Source organism: Thermobia domestica, chromosome 11 (genome assembly GCF_964235325.1).
Source record: "Thermobia domestica chromosome 11, izTheDome1.hap1.1, whole genome shotgun sequence".
NCBI lineage: Eukaryota > Metazoa > Arthropoda > Insecta > Zygentoma > Lepismatidae > Thermobia > Thermobia domestica.
The window spans coordinates 3,946,681-3,972,333 of NC_137464.1; the positions used below are offsets into that span (position 1 = coordinate 3,946,681).

Genomic DNA, 25,653 nt, shown 5'->3' on the forward strand with positions numbered 1-25,653 from the left:
ACACTACCTTGCCTAGGTATTTCTCTGTTTGTTGTTCGCAACCACTTAACGACCCATTGAACACAATATTATTCAAGCATTTAGCAGCATCATCCAATGATATCTGCTCGCAAAAATACAAGAAACTCTTGAATTCACATTTCGATCGATCAAGTGTGTGATATATTCCATTGGCTAAGTATACCACTTCCGGTAACTTATAGTACGTTCTAAAGTTGTTAGTCAGATAACCCATAGAAATTACATTAAACATCTTCGAAACTGTATTTTCGTAAACAATTGGCGTTTTTAATAATAAGTCGATGTTGTTTCCATTATAGTCATATTTCATTAAATAAATCGACGATACTCGATAAAACATTCCTATATCAGAACGATAAATTGAATACTTCAAAATATCATGACTATTTATAAATTTATGTACATCTAAGTTTGACAAAATATGATAAGATAATTGGTTGCTAAGTATGTCGTTAAATATTTTAGTCACTCTTTCTCTAGCTAAATGAGAAAATAGATTAGTCAAAATTTTCCTTTGAGCTTGCTGCAAGTAGCAATACATCTCTTGCAGTTTACTCCTTACATTCTGAAGAACATGATGTACCTTAACTACCACACCATGCATTATTGAAATTTCTTCATTATGCGATAATTTTAATTTATGAATCTCCTCAGCCAATACATTTTCGTGTTCGGACAATTTTTGAATTGAGGTCGACAACTGTTGTGTGTGTATTAGGTTATAGGTTGACAATCCTATAGACCCAAATCCTAATAGCATAGACCAAATTGAACGTTTAGTCCTTGCTGATTCCATACATTTAGAACTACCATTTATGAATACGAACTGACATGGTATTGAATTTATTATATTAAGTCTAAATTGTCTTTCCCTTTCTGCGTATTCCTCTAGAATATCATATGATTCGCTACACACTTTGTGCATTGGCACAGCTTCGTGAAAGTTAACATGTAATCGAATTGTTGTATATACCATATTTGATGCATGAACTGCCAATGAATCTTGTGTTAGGGCTATCCCTACGTCCTTCATAGTTACTTGATGATGATCATCTGACTTCGCAACATGAACCATAACTATCAATTTTATATAGATCACCCACATTGTTGTTTCCATATTCTAATGTTTCCTTTTCAATCTTGAATAAAATTCTGGAATTAGTAAAACCTAATATTAATTTCCTGTTACTGATTATTTATTTATTTATTAGTATTTTAGCCTACTATCAACAATTTATTTATTCCTATGTATTTTATCTTTATTTTATTTTCTAGGTATCAACTGATTTTAATCAATACTTTTAATTTTACATTCCATACATTTATTATTTATTCACAATTCTAGTAACTATAATTCAAAAAGTGTCTATCGATTCGGGAAATTTCCTGATGGAGATTAGCATTTCCTCCAATCTCGGGATTAGGGTTTGGTTGAGAAAGTGCCCCCTTTCTGACACTTCATCGGTAGACCCAATTTGTACCATAGTTACATTAGACCCTATGTTAAACTCTTTTTTTTTTCACCAAATCGAAATTTTATTCATCGCCATCTGATGTTTGCTCTGTCTCACCATACCTTTCACCATTTTTACTTTCTACAAATAATTTTAAACGTCTTAAGTCTATAGTATCACTCTTCTTTTCACCATTTTTCGTTTCATACTGTACCTTGTATGAATTATTGTTTATTTTGTCCACTATTACCCCTTTAGTATTGTAACGGTTACCAAAACATGCGGGCAAACCTGCTCTCGGCATTTCCCTTATTAACACTTTCTGACCAATTTCAAAACTCGGTTGATCAAACTTTTTCTCTATTTGCTTCTTCTGAGATCTAAATCTTCTCTGCAAATTTTTGTACGCTAGCTGGCGTGCCTCTTTTATGCTCTGAAGTCTCACCTCATTGTCGACGTATTCGCAAGGAATGTCTAGGTCCTGCTCAAGAAACGTTCTTGGTTCGACTCCATGCAAAAGATAGTATGGTGAAAAACCAGTACCATCATGCACTTGCGTATTAATAGTAAATATCAAACTTGGCAAGATCTCGTCCCAGTTTGAAAAATCCTTGTCAATGTAATGCTTCATTACTTGTTGCAATGAGCCAATGGCCCTTTCCGCACTTCCTATAGAATAATGGGCGCTAGTATTCGCAAAATGCAATTGCATTCCAAATTTCTCAGCCATTTCTTCCACTATTCGGCTACGATGAGATGATAGCCTGTCCAGATGGAGCTGAGATGGAACTCCATGTTTCGTAATCAGATCTTCGAAAATTACCTGCGCAACGATCTCTGCCGTTACTGCGGGTACCGCTCTAGCGATAACAAATCTAGTTGCATTATCAACAAACACTAGAATGTACTTATTTCTATTGTTACGAGACAATTTAAAAGGTCCAACCTCATCCATCACAACTGACTGAAATGGAGCATAAGAGGGGTACGTCTGCGCATGAAATGGTACTCTTCCTGTCTTCCTTTTTTGTATCTGGCAACTTATGCATTCTCCTATCTTCTCCATGAAGAATTTCTTCATGTTTGGAAAGTATATTAATTTTAAAGCACGTCTATAGCATTTCGTGTACGAAAAATGTCCGCCACCGTATACTGAACAATGTAGATTCTTGAATACTTGTTCTCTTAACGCATAAGGAATACATAATAATAATTTTGTACCACCTGCCATTCTTTGTGTTCTATAAAGCCTATCGTCCTTTACTGTATACCATCGGGCCTGCTTCTCAGCTTTTACATCAGCATCCTCTGGGTGTTCTATTGCATGCATGATCGGTCCGAAAAATGAGTCTTTTCTCTGTAAGTCGCCAACGTCAATATCATTATCAAAAGTCAAATTAACTTGGAGATCTTCGGAATTCACCTTCAACGTTTCTAACTCAACATCATCTACCGTTGGTTCAAAGTCTGTGTTCCTGGACAAAATATCACTAGGATTCTTTTCTCCAGGACAATGCACCGGTGTGTACTTATATTGGGCTAAGTCCAAACTCCATCTTACTAATTTCGGAGCTAATTTAGGTGACGTTTGCAAATACTTCAATGCCTTACAATCGGTGTACAGCTCAAATTCTTTATTGAACAAGTAATAATTAAATGCTCTTAAAGAACTTATCACTGCTAATATCTCTAATTCCACTATGTGTCTGGTCTTCTCTTGTGGACGTAACACGCGACTGTAATACGCTACTGGCGTCCATTCACCATTAGCCTGTTTTTGCATTAATACTCCACCAATCGAACTAGTCGATGCGTCTGTGTACACTCTCGTGTCTAAGTCTTCCCTAAATGGAGCTAGTAATGGTGCATTCATTAGTGCAGATTTTAATTGATCGAACGCCTGCTGGTATGATTCATTCCATTCGAACTTATGACCCTTTTTCAAAATTGGTTGAAACGCTGATGTGATTTTGGCATAGTCCTTACAGAATTTTCGAACATAATTAGTTAAACCAAGAAAAGATTTTAACTGCTTTACATTATTCGGGGCCTTACATGCTTTTATCGCCTGGATTATCTTCGGGCTAACCTCGTATCCCGCATCACTTACAATATGTCCCAGAGCCATAATTTTCCTTTCTATGAATTGACATTTTTCAACAGATAGTTTGAGTCCATAATGTCTCAATCTTTTAAAAACAGACTGAAGTACATCTACCATTTTCTCCTGATTATTCGTATATAGAAATACGTCATCCATATAATAGGAAACTGACTCTGGATTTACATTTGCCAGGGTCATTGCCATTATCTTGGTATATATGGCGGGCGATTGTAAGTATCCCATAGGAAGAACACGATACTGATAAGCTCCTACGCCTGGTATATTGAATGAAGTATACTCCCGTGACTCCTCAGAAATAGGCACTTGATGATAAGCCGATTTTACGTCCAAAATACTAAAATATTTGTGTCCTCCCATACACGTTAAAATTTGATGGATCGGGGGCAGCGCAATGCTATGCAGTTTGACGCACTTGTTCAAAAACCGACAGTCCAAAACTGCACGAATACCCCCTGACGGTTTTTGTATAAACAACATCGGAGAGTTGTAAGCGCTTGAACTTTCTTCAATTATTCCTTGTCTCAACAAAATGTTAACTTGTTCCTTAACCTTATCTCTTAACGCTATGGGAATCGGATATTGGTGACGTCTAAATGGTACCTTTGTTTCTAACTCAATGTGATGCTCAAAATGTTTTACTTGGCCTAATTCGTCATCCTGCCATGCAAAAACATCCGCAAAATCATAGCACAAACTCTCAATTCTATCCCTAATTTCCGGTTTCGTTTCCTTCCCGAATTTCAATCTAGATTTATCAAAATTTCTACGAGATCTTAAAATGCTATCAATATCTTCGGTTGATAATCCTTCATTCTTCAATTGTTCTTCATCCACACATTCTTCAGCTTTTCCTAATGTTATATTCGGTCTCAATAAAATTGCTCTATTAGATGGATTAATAATCTCTATCTTGTTATTTTCAGCCGATAAAAGTGCACGCGGAATCAACACATTGTATTGGGCTTCTATCTTCCTATCTGGTTCCAACAAATATTCCCTGTTATTCCAGGAACTAACCAAATTCACTTCTACCGTAGTCTTAGACCTAGGTAACAACCGTACCTTATGACCTAATACCCATCTTGGTCGAATACAATGTTTTATTCCTAACGCCGCATTATCAGACACAGTTAGAGATTCCTGTTCTTCCCTTTTCCTTAATCTTGGCTTTCCAAATCTCTGCAATGTCAATTTATTCTGACCGTAATTTATTTGGCAATTTTGACTCTGTAGAAAATCATTCCCGATCAAAACTTGATACGGAAAATCCTTTACTACGCGTAATTCCAAATGAAATGTCTGTCCGGCCATTTTAAATCTAATCACAGCGATCTTGTTCACTACTAACACATTCTGTGTTATTCCACGAATCCTCGTTGGTCTAGGGATTACTTTCGCACTAGGTGGGACTAGTTTTTCATTTACAATGGATATCTGCGATCCTGTATCAATTAAAGCCTTATGATTTCTACCATCTACTTCTATCGGAACATAGAGCATATTATTATCAGTTAACGTAGAGGCTACTATTTCTCTAACTTTTAATTTACTACCTGTAAATGTGCCTCTGTCATTTACAGTTTGACCTAGTTTAAATTATTTGAAGTTGTAGCCTGGTAATAAGTTGTACCATTTATCTGGTTCGGTACTACCGGAACATACTGTACGGGACTATTTATTTGGCTATGATTTTGGCACCATGTTGGCCTATTAACACCATTCGCACAACAACTATTTCCTCTTTGTTGCCAAAAACTTGTCTTCCTTCCGCCTCTATTATTACGCCAATTATTTCGAAATCCTCTTCCATTATTATATCCGTTAGAACCTCTATTCCTAATATAATTATTATTACTATTCCTATTCCCATTCCTATTTCCATTATTCTTGTAAAAATTTCGTCCTCCATTCCGAAAACTTCTATTTCCTCTAAAATTATTACTATTGTTCCTGTATTGCTTCGAATCACCACCATTTTTATCTTCTCTACTATTTCGGTCTCGAAAATTCGCAGCTAATGTCAACTGTAAATTCTCTATTTTCTTTTCTAGCTCACTCAATTGAGTAATACTCGTTGGTTCCTGCTTAACTTTCACGTCTTCCTTACTTTTAATCTCTTTCTTTAACAACAACTTATCAATTTCTACATCGCTATCTTCCTCTTCTACTTGCTCTCTCATCTTCTTTAACAGGTCTTTAACAGTAACCTTTCCGTTTTCCCGTTTAACGCGCTTCTCTACTTTGCACTTATTCTTCTCTACTTTTTGAAGATCCTCTACAAATTTATCAATTGTCGAATATGAATTTGTACCTACACGTTCCATGAAATACGGTTGAAGACCACCTAAAATTATTCCTATTTTCTTTTTGTCATTCATGTTGGCGTCTAATCTTTCGCACAAAACAAGCATATCATACACATAATTTATTATAGGCTCATCCTCGAGATGCAACCTTTCTCTTATACGATCCTCTATATCTAATGTCACATTAGTACGTGTGAACTCTTCGATTATGCTTTTCTGTAGTTGCTTATAACTGGTTTCACTAACATTCCTTCTCTTTAAAAACACCTTCATCCACTGTCTACCATTACCTTTGAATACACTAGGTAATAGCTCTTTTCTCTTTTCCTCACTCACGCCTGCCATTTGACACGCGTCGTCAAACTCATCAAAGAAACCTATTATATCGCTATCTGTCTTCAAGTCAAACTTGGGAAGTTTGTTTATATCGGAATAAAATGTTACTCCTGTCGCCATTTTATCTTCTTTTGTACTACTCGACTGCTTATTACTAATTACGTTACTTTCAAATGGAAAGATTGATGTAAACTCTTCCGTATACGATTTTGGTATAGGACTGGACGGAAAATTCTCGACGGGTCCTAATTTCAAATTTGGTTTCGGACTTTCTTGCTTTTTCTTACTTGAACTTGCAATATTAAACAAGCTACCGACCTGCACTCCTTTTGCCGCTTTTTGTGCTCTTGTACGAATACTTTCGTTACTCATTTACTTATAACTTATTTAAACTTATTTATTATTATAATACGTATATTCGAGCTACTTAATCCACTTGTCGGAAGAATCGGATAACTTTTTCTTTATTGCAAAACCTTAAATTCACTATATCAATTACACATTATAACTTAATACCTTAACCTAATTCGAGAAAATACGATCACAATACTTAAAATTACACTTCATCGTAGAGAGGGTGGGAAGGGTGGGTTTTCGTTACGTAATATAAAATCATTTAAACTTCTTTAAACTTCTTTAAATTTACTAAGATCGGATCTACTAAGATCTTTACAAATAACCTCCGCTAGGCATCGAACCTTAAGCATACTCCACCATGCTCTGAATAACTACTGGAATCGTACCTTTGATCTAAAAGATCTTAAGACCAGCATCTCACCACCATGACAACCTAGCCACTCAGTGCCTAATTGGGGATGCAAATCGAGTGCTACTAGGCGCCTACCACTCACCATCTAGAATGAGTGGGACAAACTATAAAATTAACTTGCGAGAGGTTTCTTATTTGGGGATTAGACAAATAAAGATACGTCCACTTCATTTAAAATAAAACACTGTATTTCGATAATCTTATGGATGAACTGTAAGATCTATGAATGTTAGCTATAACGGATATTCGGATTCATTTGCCAGACAGGTACAGAACGATCAAGTATTGAGCTTTGAATTCTGACTCGGTGCCACACATACCTGGATTAAACTGGTGTATTCCCTCGTCGTTCTGGTGTTGAACTCTGCTCCTTAAGTAGAAATTCCTTGTTGGTGGACGACGAAAATGGGCATTGAGGAATGGCTCCTCTCAATGCAAATCTCTGCCTAAGTTCTGCGTCGTTAGACTATGTTGAAGTACAACGTACTGTCTTCTCTTATCATCTGGCTGATCTTCAAATGAAACTCGATTCTCCAAAATCGAACCCAAGAATGATCACGGTAAATTGATCATGAACTTCTAAGAATTATTCGCTGTCGTAACTCGGCAAACTCTCCAAGAACTCATCCAAGAACTGTTCGTGAACTGTCAAGAACTGATCCGTGAACTGTCCATGAACTCATCCCAAAACCTTCTCGTCCTCCGGTTTTGTTTGGCGGGGTCCAACTACCATCGTCTGCTTTTTCGTCTGCTGCGGCACGTGTAACACCGTTTTCACATGGAGAGACAAATTCCTTCCATGTGTCAAAACTCAAAATTGCAACCCTCGACACGCTCTGATTTCCCGGTTCTAAGCAATTCTCCGTACATCCGTAATCTCATGAAATTCATAAAATCCTACCGATTCAGTTTATACAATTTCTAGAATCTGGCTAATGTGAGGAAAGACACATTGTCAACATTTCCTTCCTACATTGCCAGACTCTTAACGATGACATTCTTATACACAAGTGTTTACAATAAATTGCTGACACAAACGTTAACAAGACTGTGCAGCTTGCATTTACTTCACATTTACAACATTAAATTCCCATAACCTTATTAACAATTCCGCGACATAAACATAAAATAAAATCAAAATATACAACTTATTATCCTCGAAAATCGAGTACTTCCACACTTGTGATTGTTAAAAGTACGCTTTAGGCGACGTAAAAAACAGTTCAAACTATATTTATGCGAGTCGTCCTGCATTTAAGATATCTACACATAGTAGGCATGTTTTTACACTTTTCTGTTGTCTATATAGATTCCTCTGGCAATTTTTCTGCACAGGCGCGGCAAGTTTTCTGCGATTATGTCGCAGATCGCGGCATGTTCTGCTATGGGGGGCCTGTAAACCTACAAAAATGGAGTTACGTCCATCTGGTTCTCATGCAATGTAACAATCTTTCGTTCGCTTTCATTCAACCAAGCTAATTCGCTCCATTCTTCTCAACAGCCACGATTCCAAAAGCTTCCAGTCCTTTTCATTGCTTTCGGCTAATGTTCATGTTTCTCATGCATATAATACAATACTCCACACGAAGTATTTTATCAGTGTTTCTCTCCGGCATTTATGGCCTTAAGTCCGTTACTTATGAGAAATTACATCCCTTGGCGAGCACACTCTCAGGGTAAAAGAACAGGAAGAAAGGAAAGAGGTCGTGGCCTAAGATCTGTATGTTAAGTACCAGCCCAGCATTTGCCTAATGCGAGTTATGAAAACACAGGAAACTTTTTATTGAGTGACCCTCAAAAATAACTTATCTTCCTACTAAATGCTTCTTCCAACCTTTCTATCCTTGGTTTTATTTCACGCTCGCTCTTCATATCATCACTAGTAATAATATCTACGTATCTAAAACTAGTCAGCCATTTTCTCCTATTCTAATTCTATGTTTCACACCAATCACTTTATTCCAATCGGCATAGTTTTTGTCTTTTCAACGTTTATCTTCATCGGATATTCTTCAGGCTAAAGGAGACGGTGATGAGAAATTAATGAAATGTTGCAGTGAAGAAATTGGGAGGAAACCAGGAGAATCTCGTGAAAACCCACGCACACGGTGTTTGTCCACCACAAAGCTCACTTGGTGCGAGCTGGTATCGAACCATATATTAGAGTGAGTTCTTAGAATATTATCCTGCTTTGTGGAAGAAATGGTGGCAATTTGGGCCATGTTCACCCATTAAACTGCTTGGTAAGGCCTGTATTCACATTATACTCTTTTAGGCGACTTACTGTAGTCCAACGGCGTTGGATATCCCCAGATATGAACATATGTAAATTTGCTCTTTTGTTCCAACTAAAGAATAACGAGAGCTTTTTAACACATTTATCATAAGCAACCGAAAGCAGTAATAGTTGCATGAAGACTGACGTCCTTTCGTCATAATTCATTTTTAGTAAGTTCAAAACAATAATATTACGTTAGGAACTTAAAATGATTGTGCTCTGTGTTGGTCTACAAACATTATAATGAAAGAAAGAAACGTAGTTAGAGTTGCTCACGAGAGGAGGTACTTCCCGTCTTCTCTGGAAAATGAGACGAGAAATATTATAATTTCAAATTCGATAACTCGTCTCGGATTCGACACGAGACTAGAAAGTTCTTGAGTCTTGTGGGCAACACTGTTTCTCCGAAGCCTTAGATCTCCAACACTGTTTTAGTATTACATGATTTATATAAGAACTAAAAATTGATAAAGTGATTATGCGAATACAACGAATAGTTTGAGTTTGAGTTTGAGTTTAGCGTCGCTTTTAGCAGCAAAGCTATACGATACGAGGACCTACAGCTTAACCGCACCAAATGAGCTCCCGCCGGAAATCGACCCCGGGGCTCCTACGCCAAAGACGTGTACGCTGACTGCTTAGCCACGAGAAAGCCCGAACACAATGAAGAACACATATTATCGTTTAAAGATATCTTACACAAAAATGTTGTTATAGCACAGCCTTCGTAGATTTCTCGTGACACAAAGCGATTCTCATCAAATTAAGGACCAGCCAATCAGATTACATCAAGGATAATTTTCACTAATGACCTTAGACTATGAGTAGCAACTAAAATTCAAGCTGTGAGATTGTTATTGCTAAATATTAATCGGTTTTAATAATTCAGTATCACATATCAAGTTATAGTTTATTCGTTAATGAGCTTCGATATCAGTCGTAACTACAATCCTAGGATTCAGAAATTTTAAACACTTTTACAACAATGGTCGAAAAAGTTTCCAAACTATAAATTTTAAACTAAAATTTTCAAACCCTTTTGTAACGCACATATATAATTAAATATTGCGGTCCCAGTTCTATTAAAATTACTTTAATAATCACCAAAACTTTTCACGACAGTCATTTCAATAAATTAAACAATTTATATTCCTTTTTTAACTTTGTATTTCCTTAATACTTATCATTCATTTTGCAGAAATTAGAAGTTCACTTCAATCAACTACAGTGTGACTTCTTTACTTATTATATCTTTAACTAGTTTAAACAAATCTGAACACGAGATTTGTTATCATAAGGTACAGGACTATTGTCCAAGTTGCCCTAAAACTAAATATACATAAACGTTATGGTTGCACTTACCAAAATTGTAAACAAAGATTTGAAAGTAATAAACCAATCACATTCCATCAAGATAACTTTCAACCAATGACATTTGACTGACTTGTAAGTACAATATTACGATGTCAAAAATTTTTATATTTTTATTTTTTTAAATTTCATACCATGATAATATATTTTCAAAGCAAACATTTAAACAAAGCTTTCATAAAACTGTTGAAAAATTAAAAAAGATGATTTGAAAGTGATCAGCCAATCAGATTGCATCCAATCCAATAACTTAATACCAATGATCTTAGTCTATGAGTTTGAAAGTGTGAAATTATTGTTTCATATCAGTCGGTTTCAATAATTGCACATCAGGTTTCCAGCCCCAAACCATCCCACCAATGGGTTTAGACTGAATCGTCACTTCAATCCAAAAGTTCAAAAAGTGTGAAATTGAAGACCTCGTTGCAAGAAGATGACAGCTTCAATTTAACAATATCTTCAATACTTTTTTCAAAAAATGTTAAAAATATTTTTAAATTTTAGCCGAAACATTTTGTAAAATTAATCTTATTTCATAGTGAAAGGTCCTTCACGAAAAGTTTGGAGGGTAAAGTGAAAACAAAAAGATTGCAAATGGTTTTCTTTCAACCCTGAAAATATTGTAAAATTGGAGCTGTTCCCTTCTTGCACCTAGGTCTTCAATTGTTAATGTATATCAATGGATTACAATAATTCTCTATCAGCTATCAAGACCAAAATTTTGACTTAAAGGCAGAGATGAATGGATCAGATTACATCAACGACCAACGATTTCTAATTTTCTAGTAAAAATATTTTTTCACCAAGAACCTTATATTATGCCCTTTAGATGAGATCAAAAACATCTCACATTTGAATTTTCGGTCATTTTTACCCAAGCAACAGATCAACGTGAACCATTCAAATTTATAGAACTATGTTTCCAAGTTCTAGAGAATAATTATAATTTTTTGACAATTCCTTATTCAAAGGACGGGGAAAATGCATCTTCTCTAAAATTTAAGAATATCTTAGAGTACTCGTGCGCAATGAATCAATATGAGACCTTGTATTCATGCATACAATGATATGTTGCAATAAAACTACATTTTATACGATAAATTAGGTCAAAAAGAACCTAATTACTGTTCAAATTTACGGAAATATATATCTAAATTCTAGCGACAATATATCAATTTTTACTTTTGACAATTTTCAAAATTTAAGGGCATCTTCCTTAATTTTAATGGCGAAACATGGTACCCATGTCCTTTTCAGAAAAGAAACCAATGTATTCGTCGATTTGGTAATATCCTAGAGTAAAACTTCACCTTAGTGGATTTTGAGGCACTACCTTCAAAATCCTGCTTCATACTACTTCAAATTTCCCACAAAAATTTCTGCCATAATATAAAGTGTTTCTTGTGTACACTTATGATATTTATTTTCATCATGAAAGGATAGTAGGAAAACCATTCAAATTTACAGATATATATATTTAAGTCTAAGAGAACACTTATCAATTTTTAATTTTTTGAAAATTCTTAAATGTAAGGGGTGGGTTCAGAGATAACTCCCAAATTTTGAGATGGGTGTATCGAAGTACCCATTTCCTATTAAAGAGAATACATTCCTGTATTCAACCACATAAATTGGTCAAGCCTAATGAAAGAAGATGATTTAGGTCAATAACCGACCACGTGGTGAGCAGTTTTTACCCATAGAAGATTGTACGCAGAACCACCCAAATTCGCAGTTACATATTCAAGTTCCAGAGAGCAGTTATCAAGTTTGCTTCTTAATTCCTAAATTGTGGCATGGGCCAACGTACTTCTTTCAAAATTTAAGAGGAGTGCGTCATTAAAGAGGATAAATTAGATAAAAAAAAACCTTCGGCGTTTGAACTTTTGGCATTTTTACCCATAAAACAAAACGAGATGGATCAACCAAATTATGGAGATACACACCCCTGTCCTATGCTCTCCTATCAAATTTTTAGTTTTGACAATCTCTAAAATTTAAGGGATTGGGTACTCATTCAAAATTTAGGAGGTCAGCCAAATTAACCCTACTAAATTTAAAGGATAGTAGTATGTGCACCTAGCTCATTGACTCTGGATCAGAAACAATGAGTCCTGACCCGAGTTCTTTTTTTTTTTTCTGACAGCTAGAAATATATGCGGACCAGTACTACTTCGATTGATTCGTCGGTATTTTCAAATATCAAAATATTGTAACTAAAGGAAGTCCTGTATTGCTTAGAAGATTCTATCGGGCGCGAGAAACAAGTTTATCCTCGGAATTGATTTGAACTCTGTTGGGCTGTGGTCAAACTGTGGAATTCGGTAGCTGTTACTTGCACTGGGGCGAAGCGAGCTTGCCTTATAACATTCGGACGCCATACCTGTAGAGCTAGGTGTTCTCAGACTCAGTAACAGATTGAACTCGACCAGTAGGTTGAACTGATTTACAACCATTGCGGTTCGGTTATGCAAGAGATATATCTAATCTCCTAGAGACGAGGTTGTGGGTGCACCATCCACACAGGAACATTGTATCCAATATAGAGGAAACGTGGGTCAGCTGCCCATAAACATAGGTCAGCAGGATGAATAGTATCAGTACTTTTCTGTTTTTCAGAAAAGCATCAATAAAGAACAATAATGAACGAAGCTCCTTAGTAAAACCGTGTATCTGTCGGTAACACATACTAAATGCATTGATAGCTGTTATGGAATGAAAAGTTAAAACTAACTGACAGCATGGTTCTCATCTCCTCTTCAGCGAGCAGCCCATCTCCGTCTTCGTCGTACATAAGGAAAATCCAGTAAATCTTATCCTCTAGTGTCCCACTGATCGTAGCAGCTATGCCTGTGAGGAACTCCCGGAAGTCGATCGTACCAGATTTATCCAGATCAAAGTTCTCAAACACATGCTCTGAAAACTACGAACAAAATATGTTATTGTGAAAGTACATATGCTTTGTGTGATTTTATATTAGATAAAGATTACATTTTAGTATTTTATTAGTTGAAAATCGAATCTTCAGCAGTGAAACATGGCCATGCGTTATTTTCCAATTGTAGCTCCTACGGTATATTGTACAGGTATATTCAATATTTAAGAGAGGGGTTCCGACGGATTCTCCTTACTTTAATAAATTATAAGGAACGGATTAAAAACAAATATTTCCTCAATTAAAATTTGTTTAGTGTGGACCTGATAAGATCTTTGATGGAAAAATATAGTACATTGAAACTGATATTCTTGTCTCAAAGACTGTAGATTTTGTGGTTGATTTCAAGCTCTATTCTTTTAATCATAACAAATACATCTCACTACAGGGGTTTGGATAATGTTTAATGTTCCAATGTTTATTTTCACAAAACAGAATCTTTTGGAGGCTCATGACGAAGTGCTACAAGTTAAGGGAAGAAAACTCATATTATGCACTAATTCTTGTGAACTGTTTTCTCAACCTGTACGAAGCTTTCTTCCTTCACCTCGACACGATACGACTTTCCTTAAAGCCGTCACCGTAACATGATATCTCCTTAAACACATGTAAGAAATCGATTAAAACCTTTCGTGACTATTGTACGATATTTTAATATTCACGTAGCTCATTCTTCGATATAAAATGTTGTAATAACAAGCTTTCTTCAACTCATTAGCAGCTACAGCTTTTCAAAATAGGAAATGTTTAACGGATCTGCTAGTAAATACGTTCTAAGTAGTCTGCGCAATCCTATCCTGCTTTACAATTGGGAAGCATTCTTTGTGATTTCTCATTTTCATTAAATGTTTAATTTTAAATGAAAACAGCAATTACGAAAACAATAACTTCTCAGGAAAAATAGGAATGTCATTCAAACAATTTGGGCTGTTTCCAAAGAGCTGAATGGATAGAGTAGCACGCCAGCGTTTGGTGTGCTTGACGACTGGTGCGATTCTATGATATAGTAATCGGTCAACCATGTAATCGTATGGCTTGTGCCATCGATAGCATTTTTCATGATTTGGTAATGTTTTTAAACGCCTTGACTGCCACCATATATGGTGGCCTTTATCATCTATGCGCCACCAGCAACAGTTCGCTGGTATATTTTCTTTTAGGCATATATATATATATATCTATATCTATATCTATATCTATATCTATATATATATATATATATATATATATATATATATATATGTGTGTGTGTGTGTGTGTGTGTGTTTCCGTGTATGATTTTATATACACGCGGCGCTGAACGGAAAAGGTGTGTGTATGAGATTCCCCCCAAATTTAATTGTCAGAAGGTAACAGTCGGAGTTTCAGCACTCAAAACTTTACAAAAACACAATACAAAGTACTTGATCATGATATTATCCAATTCCCATTAGTGCACAGGATTTAATCTCCTTTCAAGTTACGATGACCTATTTTAAAAGAAGGTCCGTTTGTCAATAGGTAAGTAGAGTGTGATTTTTCGTAATTTTGAGCATGCACTCTTGCCATCCTTGCAACCTACATAGGAGTCATTTAGTATAGCATCGGCAGCTGGTGAGATCGAGCGGCACACTATCTTACAAGGGAAAGCAGATTTTGGTAAATGAACTTCGGAGCCATCTTTCGCGAGTAGTAGCGCACATTTAAAGTGTTAAGATTACAATATGATGGCTGGGAGAGCTCAATAACCAGAAATAGCGCAGAAAAAGCGTCTTAAAGTTTCCGACTCCCCACATATATGATACAATGCGTTAAATTATCAACTTACGGCGTGGCAGAGTTAAGAGCATCTACTTCTCACGTTCAAACGGTCTCGGGTTCGATTTCTGCTCGAGTATTTTTTGTTTTTGTTTTAAGCAGTAAAGTAACCAATTAATACTTTGTAACTACAAGTAAAATATTAATTCACCTATGTTTATAATGCATAAAACAATAGAAATGATCAAATTAGTTGTAAAAGCTGTCAATGTTCCATGTTAACTAACAACAAAATGTAACCTATTCCGTAAGTATAGTTATATCACGAGTTATATTGTGGTTACCACAGTCATTGTGTAAAAAAATGTTCTGGACGCTTCTTGTCTATATCTGTGGACAGTGCGCAAATTACAAGGGGGATGAGGGGAAGCCATCCTTGGTAATACTGGATGTATGCTATAACCATGGGCGTAATTTCGGACGACAAAAGCATGGGAAACTGAAAGTTGTCGCCATGAGCATTTTTGAGGGTAGCAAGAGGGGGCATTTGCTCCGCAAACATTTGAGAAATATATATTCTAATAATCGATTGTCTACTATATACTAGTACATAAAGTGAAAGTCTTATATCGTTGGTGCTCTAGCCCCCGTCAAGCGAAGTCTTAAATGACGTCTCTGGTTTAAGAATACATCCAGTATTACCAAAGAAATTTCACTCTCATCCCCCTTGTAATCCGCACATGTTCACAGATATAGACATGAGGCGTCAAGAACAATTTTTACACAACGACTGTGGCAACCACAATGTAACTCGTGATATCAATATGTTTACCGAATAGGTTATATTTGTTGCTAGTTGTTAACATGGAACATTGCAAGGTTTTACAACTGATTTGAACATTTCTATTGTTTTATGTATTATAAACATATGGTGAATTATTATTTTACTTCTAGTTACAAATGGCTACTTTATTGGTTAAAGCGAAGTAAAAAAAATACTCAAGCGGTAATCGAAAATGAAAATGAAATGAAATGAAATCTTTGAGTTTTACGTCCCACGGTTATGCCGGTTAGGCTAAAGGAGACGGTGATTATGAGAAATGAATGAAATGGTGGAATGAAGAAAGTGGGAGGAAACGGGAGAACCCCGAGAAAACCCACGCACACGGTGTTTGTCCACCACAAAGTTCACTTGGTTGGAGCAGGGTTTGAACCCGGGACCCCATGCACCAGAGGTGAACGCTCTGTGACAGTTGCATCATTACCATTTTTATTTAATTTTTAAATAAATCTTTTAAACCCAATTTTGCGTATAATTATGAACATTAGTGCATATAATTTTCATTTTCATTTTTGTTTGTTTAAAAAGCCAAAGAACATTCTCTTTATTTTCCCTTACTATCCGAGAAGTAACATGTTTTATTTTTTTCTGTATACCTGTCCGTGCGGCGAGGACAGTTGAAAGACCCTTCCATTGTCTCTAAATACCACTGCCTAAGCCACATACGTAGACCACACACAGCAGATTGCCCGGCGTGAACCCAAGAAAGAAGAACAAAACAGCTTTTAGCATCTTTTTGTGAAATGGAGAAAAATAATAAAGTCTGAACACGTTGAATAGAATCCAAGTGGAAATATAATCTCTGCGAATTTGTCAAAATCACAGTATAGACCATATGTCGCCACGCAGAACCAAGATAAAATTTTAACATAGAACTGTGAAATGGTCCAAAACCACGCACGAGACGACTAGGTGCCAAATCAACTCTCATAAAAATTTTCGATATAACATGTGAAATTTGAAGAAAACACGTACGTTGGAGAAGCGACGCCCGAACACCGTAACTAGGCGGAGACCAAGAGAATCAAAATTTAGGACACCAAAATAACTCAACGAATAAGAGAGCAGAGACGAAATCGAAGACACCGTTAGAGGCGTATCCAAAAAGTTCGGCAGGTTAAAAAAATTCAAAACTCCAAGTCAGTCGTAAAATAATTCTTCACCGGGAAACAGCGTACCACCGCAACACAAAAACATACCCGGAACTTACACACACACTACATTCATAATCAAAAGTTAAGTTCACAATAACAATGTGCGGCTAAACTCACCGAAGCCGAGTGTACGAAATTACAATCTTTCCTTAGCATAGTAACCTACACATTGATCTTCTTCAAAATATATTTATATATATAAACATATATATATAAACTTTGTAACGCTGCTAATATATATATATATATATATATAGATCGCGAAACGCCTACAAACATTGTTTTTGAGTGACAGAGTTTCGTACTTATAAACATAATCACGAGCTATTACAGACAATTAGAATAACCTACATACGCACCGAAAGCACTTGAACTAGTTTTTAATCATACATAATCAGTTTTGAAGTATTATACACAATGCTTAAAAACAATAAACACTGTTTATCCGTGTAACACTACACTTTTAACACCGAGAGTGATGTTGGTGCAGTGTGACGTCTGAAAGTACTTTCAGTGAGAGTGCATCCTATCAGAAATGGACCAACAGAAGCCCCACCTTGATGGATCAGGAGAAGCCCAAGAGCGACGCCCCTTCCAGGTTGAGAGGAGGACGCAGCGGGAATCGAAGAGAGGAACTCCGAATCCAGGACACTTCTCACGAAAGAAGGAAGCCAGTAAACGCAGGGACATCTGTATGTGTGTTGTGAGCTTGGTGGTGAGAGCAGTGTGTACGACGAAAGGTAGGACCCATCCAAATTATTTTTTGTTGATTCCAAAAGGGAAATTTTCGTCATTGAACAAAATGCAAGACGTTCGCGATATAAAGTCGGAACTATTTGAAAACTGTTAATGTGTTTACACCGCGTTTAGAAAAGATTTTCCAACTCGAACTGTAATTGCTAAACAATTAGAACTCTTTTTTTTTTCTTTTTGAGCAAGGCTTATTAAAAATAGAGATACTTTTTAAAATGATACTTCTATATATATATATTCTGTGACTTTAGTGAATATGTCGTTGTTTTTATTAAGGAGATAGTAGTTTAGGTCATTTCTCTATTTGTCGCTTAGAGTTTTTTGATAACATATAAAGAAAGTTAATTTAAAAGTAGATCGAATGACGGGTTGTAGACCTTTAACGATGAAAGAAGTATTTACTTTAACATATGGAAATTTGTATGAAATAAAAATGCATCATCTGCGCTATGTACATGTAATATGAGAACTTTAAGATAATTTTGAACAAGACATAATAGATATTCCTAGAAAATATATTCAAGACATTGCTTTAATTGTCCAGAGATTATAGTGTTTGTAAAGTAATTTTGCATAGAAGTGAACGTACTAAATTAGTCTATTTCGATCTATATACTAGTAAAACTCTAATAAATAATATTGTAATGAGTCATCAAATGTATGTTACGTAAGAGAGCTAAAGGATTAATTAGTAACTATGATGTATATGCGACTAGTCTCGCAATTAATCATTTTCTTGGTTGGAGATACGTAATCCATAAATAAAGCGGAACCGACATTAGTACAGTCAGGTAGAATACGGATGAAAAATACGAAGTAGGCTAATTAAAGCCGCAATTATTACGTCAGTCTGATCCTCTAACAATCGAGCGATCAGACGTTTATGCGCATAAACTAGACGAACAAACATAGAGGAATACATGAAAATGTCCGGCCGTATACCAATCCTATTAATGATAAAGAGAAAAATCACGAAAAACTCAATATATTCAGATTAAAAATCTCGAGAGACGTCTTGACATTTATTATTAATATTCATATGTTACTTGATTTTTATGTATGTATGCATGTATTTACTTATGATTTTATATATATATATATATCTATATATGTTTGTGTCCATTAATTTTCTACTTGTGTTAATATGAGTATATATATGTAGCCTTTATGCATAACGAAATGGTAATGCTACGCTCATTGATTTTATGTATTTGATAGTGTATGCTTGTTAGGTAAATCTCAAAGTGCATATTTAGTGCACTTATTCTCATTCTCAGTTATTAATTTAAATAATTAGAAATGGTTAGCAGTCAGGCAGTAGGTTTATTTAACTCCTTTGGATCATTCTATGTTTCTTTCATACTTCCCACAAATCTCAAATCAAAGTCATGACTTGTTTCTCAATTTATTTTATTTTAGTTCAAGTTACTTCAACTCATTTCCACTTACTTCAACTAGTTTAACTCATTTTAAATCATTTCAATACTTAGTTTTCACCCGAATAAAATATAGGTTGTTATATTCAAAATTCCGTCTAGCTATGTAATATCTTAATCTCGTAAATATTAAAAAGGTTATAGTCAAAACAAATCAGCTAATCAACGTAAACTATATACTTAGCATGCGATGTCAAATAATTAGGTATTTTTCAAATGCAAAATTGTAATTTAACCAGTTTGGTATGATATCTATGTAAATCAGGAAAGCCATATATATATAAAATGTAAACAATGTAAGATTGCATCTAGCATTGGTTATAAACATCAATTCCACAGTTTGTTTATTTGTGTCAGGTTAATGATAACAATTCATTCACTACATAGTTCAAGAAAGAAAGCCCAGATGTAATTTACTTAAATTGATTTCTTTTTGTTTAAGGCCTTATGCCTTATTCTGAACATTTGTGGTCAGAAAACTCAAAAGTCAATGTTAACTTTTGGCCTGCTTAATTTTTTTTTAAACATATTCTTGTTGTTGTTTTCGTTTGCTCATTAAAACTTTTATTACATTGTTAACCTCAAATTCGTAAGCTTTTTCTTTCATAAACAAGTTGTATCCCTAACCTTAAGCATAACATTGGTTTCCAAAGGATCTGTTAGGCAAATTAGGCAATATAAGCATTTCTCGATTCTAGTGGGGATTAGACTGATTTTCAGAATTTTCAACTAAATTCTAAATTCTAGATATTCGTTTATTTTCTGGTTTTATTCTTATTACTACCATTATTATTCAGTCCACTTGGAAAGTGAAAGTCAGTCTAGTTCGTCCACTCAAACCAAACATTAGAGCAAAATTCTCTTTCAGCGTTGCAGCATGTGAATTCAGGATACGTATGCGAATAATATCAAGTTTCATTTGCTTACACGGTTTTAGAGGGATCTTGTTTCCCTAAAGCCCTGGGACACCGCGGGGAGATAGGATTTCCTAACCGTGAGATCAATCCTTATCGAGTCACAAACCATTTTAGTTCGAGGAACGGAGACTTTAACGGTGGTGCACAGGGAATAAATAGGGACAGACGGAATATGAACCCAAAACCCGCCATCTCAATTTTTTTTCTTTTTATTATTACAAAACCTGGCGCTACAAGCGATCACCACCGGGATCTTTCTCTTTTCAATTTTCAAATTTTACAAATATGGCGCCCGAACAGGGACTCGATAGTTAATTTTTTGACTCGATAGTTAATATTTTTAAACTCGATAGTTAATTTTTTTAGACTCGATAATTAATTTTCGAACTCGACAATTTATTTTCAGACACGATAATAAATTTTCGAACTCGATAATTTACGCTCAGACCCGATAATTAATTTTTAAACCCGATAATTAACTTTCAGATTCGATAATTTATTTTTAGATGCGATAATTAATCGTCAGACACGATAATTACTCGATAATTACTTTACAGTCTCGACGAATACGCTTCAAAGAACTCCATTATTTTTAAGAACTCGATTACAAAAAAAAAAAAGTAACTACTTGCTAAGATTATTATCAGCTACACAATGAGCCTTGGAATCGAACTAAACTCAACAGAAGTTGAACAGTACTTCCCGGAACGATCAACGTTCTTTTCTCCTCCAATTTCATTTCTTTTTCAGCCAGAAGAATGTAAGTTATGTTTACGTTGAGCTAGCAATAGAGAATATTCAGTTTGCAGAATTTCTTTGTATTGAAAATGGGTGATTGAACAAGGAAAAGAAGAAAAAGAAGAAAAATAAGGTAACCAGGTGAGGAAAATAGAGAAAGGATAATAACTACAAGTCGCTAAAATCAATTCGAACCTGCTACCATTCATGTATTTGTAAGATATCCATTCATATATTTATATAGGAATAACTTTTCTTTTATTAGTTTATATTTAAAGTGTGCATATATTCGCTTATCATTTGAATTTTCAGTATGTATAGGATTAAGCTAGAAATGTATCAACACCAATGTAGGTTAAGTATAGCATTTAGTAAACTTTAAGATAAGATGATTTAAGGTGTGAATTACTATGCTGTGGAATTATTGCAAAAGATCGTACACTCAGGCTTATTTCATGAATAAATAAATAAATAACGTAAAACGTGTTGTGTGTGTGAACAATTATAAACGACGAAACTTAACATTTCACTAGTATACCTCAAGAATACTGTTTTTAAAAATTAATTTATTAAGCAGTAAATACTTTTTATTCTTTAATGTGTGTGCAAAAATAATTTGGCACCAAAGCCGTATATTTTTAGTTGCAGATGCAGAAACTTTTTGCATAGACGCCAGAGATAAGGAGCAAAATGGCGACTGAAAAACAGACGGACGCTCCCAATAGAAGCCCTACAAATAATGATATATTCGCCATGCTCCAGACAATGAGAGAAGAAATAAGAAAACTTAACAAGAAGATTGACGAGAACACCAGAAAGATTGACGAGAACATACAAGAAATGAAAGGAGCACGCGAAGAGAGAGAAAAGCTTAAAGAGAAACAGTATGAGACAGATGAGATTCGAGAAGAACCCCTTCAAGAGGAAAATCTGCAAGACGCTGAGGTCATTTCGGAACGAGAACAGCACAGTCAAATAGTAGAAAGGAGCGAACCGGAAGAAGTGGTACTGGAGGAACCCCCATCAGAAGAAATTGTGCAAGATACACACCAGGAGGCCAAACAGACTGACCCACCTGCAGAGATAAGCACAAGCGTTTCCAACGCTTTGAACACTCCGAAATTTAAGATTAAACGCAAACTGCGTGGAAGAATGGTCCCTGGGAAGACAAGAATACAGCCAACACGGCACAAGGATGCAAGATTGAAATGTTTCCACAACAAACGTCCAGGATGGCAACGCAGCCGTAACTATTACAGGAGGAATAATCACCAGAAGCCATGGAGAAAATGGGCAGATGACTCCAGAAATGTAGAAGGAAAAGGAATACTTGAGGTCGAAGACCAAGATTCATGGATAAATTACAACGGCCAGAGAAGCCCATGTGACCGACAAGAGATTCACAGTCAACTCAGACCAAATGAAACACAAGAGATGAGCGATGATTACTGGGAGAACGAAGCAAATCCGCAATGTATTACCGTTCAGGATGAAGGTACCAGGAGAGGAGAACACAAGTTAGACGCACGATGTAAAGATGGCCGAGACGATACAATGATTGCCCCTATCAAGGTGGTGAGAACTCAAGAAGAGAGTAATGACAATTGGAGGTACCCAGATGATAGAGAGGAAAACCCCGAAAATGAGAAGAATGGTATCGGCATTGTCACCATTCACCCGGCTATGACATTTGTTTACTAAAAGTTGACTTGCAACGGTCCAGGTTCGAGTCAAGGTCACGTGACAGCTTGCTAGAAAACAACCTCAAATACACAATGGCATGAAAACAAATAGAAGCACAGTAATAGAATGATTGCATGCAAGAAGTAAAGAAGAAGAATTGCAAGAAGATAATGCAAAAAAAAAAAGAAGAAGAATTGAAAACTGAAACATCAGCGCGGAGGAGAAAATTTAGCAAGAGAACTAATGAAAGAAATATAAGTGAATTTTGTATATGGCACAGCTCATTTGAATGTAACTACATCTCTTATCCAAGTGGCTAACCCTAGAAGATAAACATAAAGAATAAGAAGATGAACTATATGGATGCATAATGCCCAGAAGTGAAATTGTTTACCAGCGTATTTACTTTAACTTTATTTCAGGTACCGGATGTGAGGCAACCGAAAATTACAGAGGAAGATTGGAAAAAGATATTCGCCAATGTGCGCAACCCAGCATTGAAACCGGCCCAGGAGATATAATTTTTGTCATGCACGAAGAAGTGCCTATATACAGAGCAATCGGTAGAGAAGGATTCCCGATTTGAGCTCTCTGAAGTGGAGTTTTGCGTTTAGAGCAGAGACTCAACGCACTCCTTTCCCTTGGTGATGATACCTGCGAAAACGCGCCGAGCCAAAGAATAGTGAGCTACGAGCTGCGAGCAGATGACAATTCCACCAAGATGTTTGCAAGTTCCCACAATTGGATGTTCGCGACATGGAACTTTGCCTTAATTATTTTACTCTCCTTATATTTTAAAGTTGTGTTACTGAAGAAGAATCATGGCCGAAGGATAAAAGCAGAAGTGCGAGCAGTGGCTTTGCCCTCGCACATGGAGGAATTGAAGCTCCATGCCACCCTCTGTAACCAATGCTCTCTTTCCCGATGATCCCAGACGCTGAAGATGATATAATATTATTGTTTTGTTGTTTTGTTACCTAGGGCAGCCAGCACTTTGGAAGAAAAGTAAGAAGTCGTATCCCGCGCAGATAAAATAACGAAGAGTTCCAATTATTACACCTGCGATGATGCAGACCAGAAGGAAGAAAATTAAAGAAGAACTCCAAGAGACAATTAAGATAAAAGTCATATTATTTAAAACATGCCTCATAAGCTTGTGTCCAGCAGCTTGAACTGACCACGAACTCGATACCTGAGACCTCTCATACGGATAGAAGATCAGAGCACACGAAGTAAAATCAATCAGGGTTCGGATTTTTATGTACTTCAACTTTTCTATGAACTTCAAAATTAGGGATAGGATTTTCATGTACTTCAGAATATTTTTGTGAACTTTGAAATTTCTGATTAGAGTTCGGATTTTTATGTAATGTTCAATTTGCACTTAAAATTCATGATGCAATGTCAATCACAAAGTTTCTCTTAGGATGGAGATCTGCTTCAACTAAGTTGCATCATCTGCTCCATCTTAGGAGGGGGATAACTGTGACAGTTGCATCATTACCATTTTTATTTAATTTTTAAATAAATCTTTTAAACCCAATTTTGCGTATAATTATGAACATTAGTGCATATAATTTTCATTTTCATTTTTGTTTGTTTAAAAAGCCAAAGAACATTCTCTTTATTTTCCCTTACTATCCGAGAAGTAACATGTTTTATTTTTTTCTGTATACCTGTCCGTGCGGCGAGGACAGTTGAAAGACCCTTCCATTGTCTCTAAATACCACTGCCTAAGCCACATACGTAGACCACACACAGCAGATTGCCCGGCGTGAACCCAAGAAAGAAGAACAAAACAGCTTTTAGCATCTTTTTGTGAAATGGAGAAAAATAATAAAGTCTGAACACGTTGAATAGAATCCAAGTGGAAATATAATCTCTGCGAATTTGTCAAAATCACAGTATAGACCATATGTCGCCACGCAGAACCAAGATAAAATTTTAACATAGAACTGTGAAATGGTCCAAAACCACGCACGAGACGACTAGGTGCCAAATCAACTCTCATAAAAATTTTCGATATAACATGTGAAATTTGAAGAAAACACGTACGTTGGAGAAGCGACGCCCGAACACCGTAACTAGGCGGAGACCAAGAGAATCAAAATTTAGGACACCAAAATAACTCAACGAATAAGAGAGCAGAGACGAAATCGAAGACACCGTTAGAGGCGTATCCAAAAAGTTCGGCAGGTTAAAAAAATTCAAAACTCCAAGTCAGTCGTAAAATAATTCTTCACCGGGAAACAGCGTACCACCGCAACACAAAAACATACCCGGAACTTACACACACACTACATTCATAATCAAAAGTTAAGTTCACAATAACAATGTGCGGCTAAACTCACCGAAGCCGAGTGTACGAAATTACAATCTTTCCTTAGCATAGTAACCTACACATTGATCTTCTTCAAAATATATTTATATATATAAACATATATATATAAACTTTGTAACGCTGCTAATATATATATATATATATAGATCGCGAAACGCCTACAAACATTGTTTTTGAGTGACAGAGTTTCGTACTTATAAACATAATCACGAGCTATTACAGACAATTAGAATAACCTACATACGCACCGAAAGCACTTGAACTAGTTTTTAATCATACATAATCAGTTTTGAAGTATTATACACAATGCTTAAAAACAATAAACACTGTTTATCCGTGTAACACTACACTTTTAACACCGAGAGTGATGTTGGTGCAGTGTGACGTCTGAAAGTACTTTCAGTGAGAGTGCATCCTATCAGAAATGGACCAACAGAAGCCCCACCTTGATGGATCAG

General features: G+C 35.8%; 1 protein-coding gene across 2 annotated transcripts in view; it reads right to left on the reverse strand.

Annotated features, from left to right (window-relative positions):
* LOC145663830 (neuron-specific calcium-binding protein hippocalcin-like) overlaps positions 1-25,653 on the reverse strand; it is a 58,351-nt gene that overhangs the window by 13,971 nt on the left and 18,727 nt on the right. The window contains exon 4 of one of the 2 annotated variants that reach the window (XM_081729932.1): positions 13,395-13,583. In XM_081729932.1, coding sequence (XP_081586058.1) covers positions 13,395-13,583 — 189 coding nt within the window. The remainder of the gene's footprint in view (positions 1-13,394; positions 13,584-25,653) is intronic. The other variant, XM_081729933.1, reaches the window with a different exon arrangement.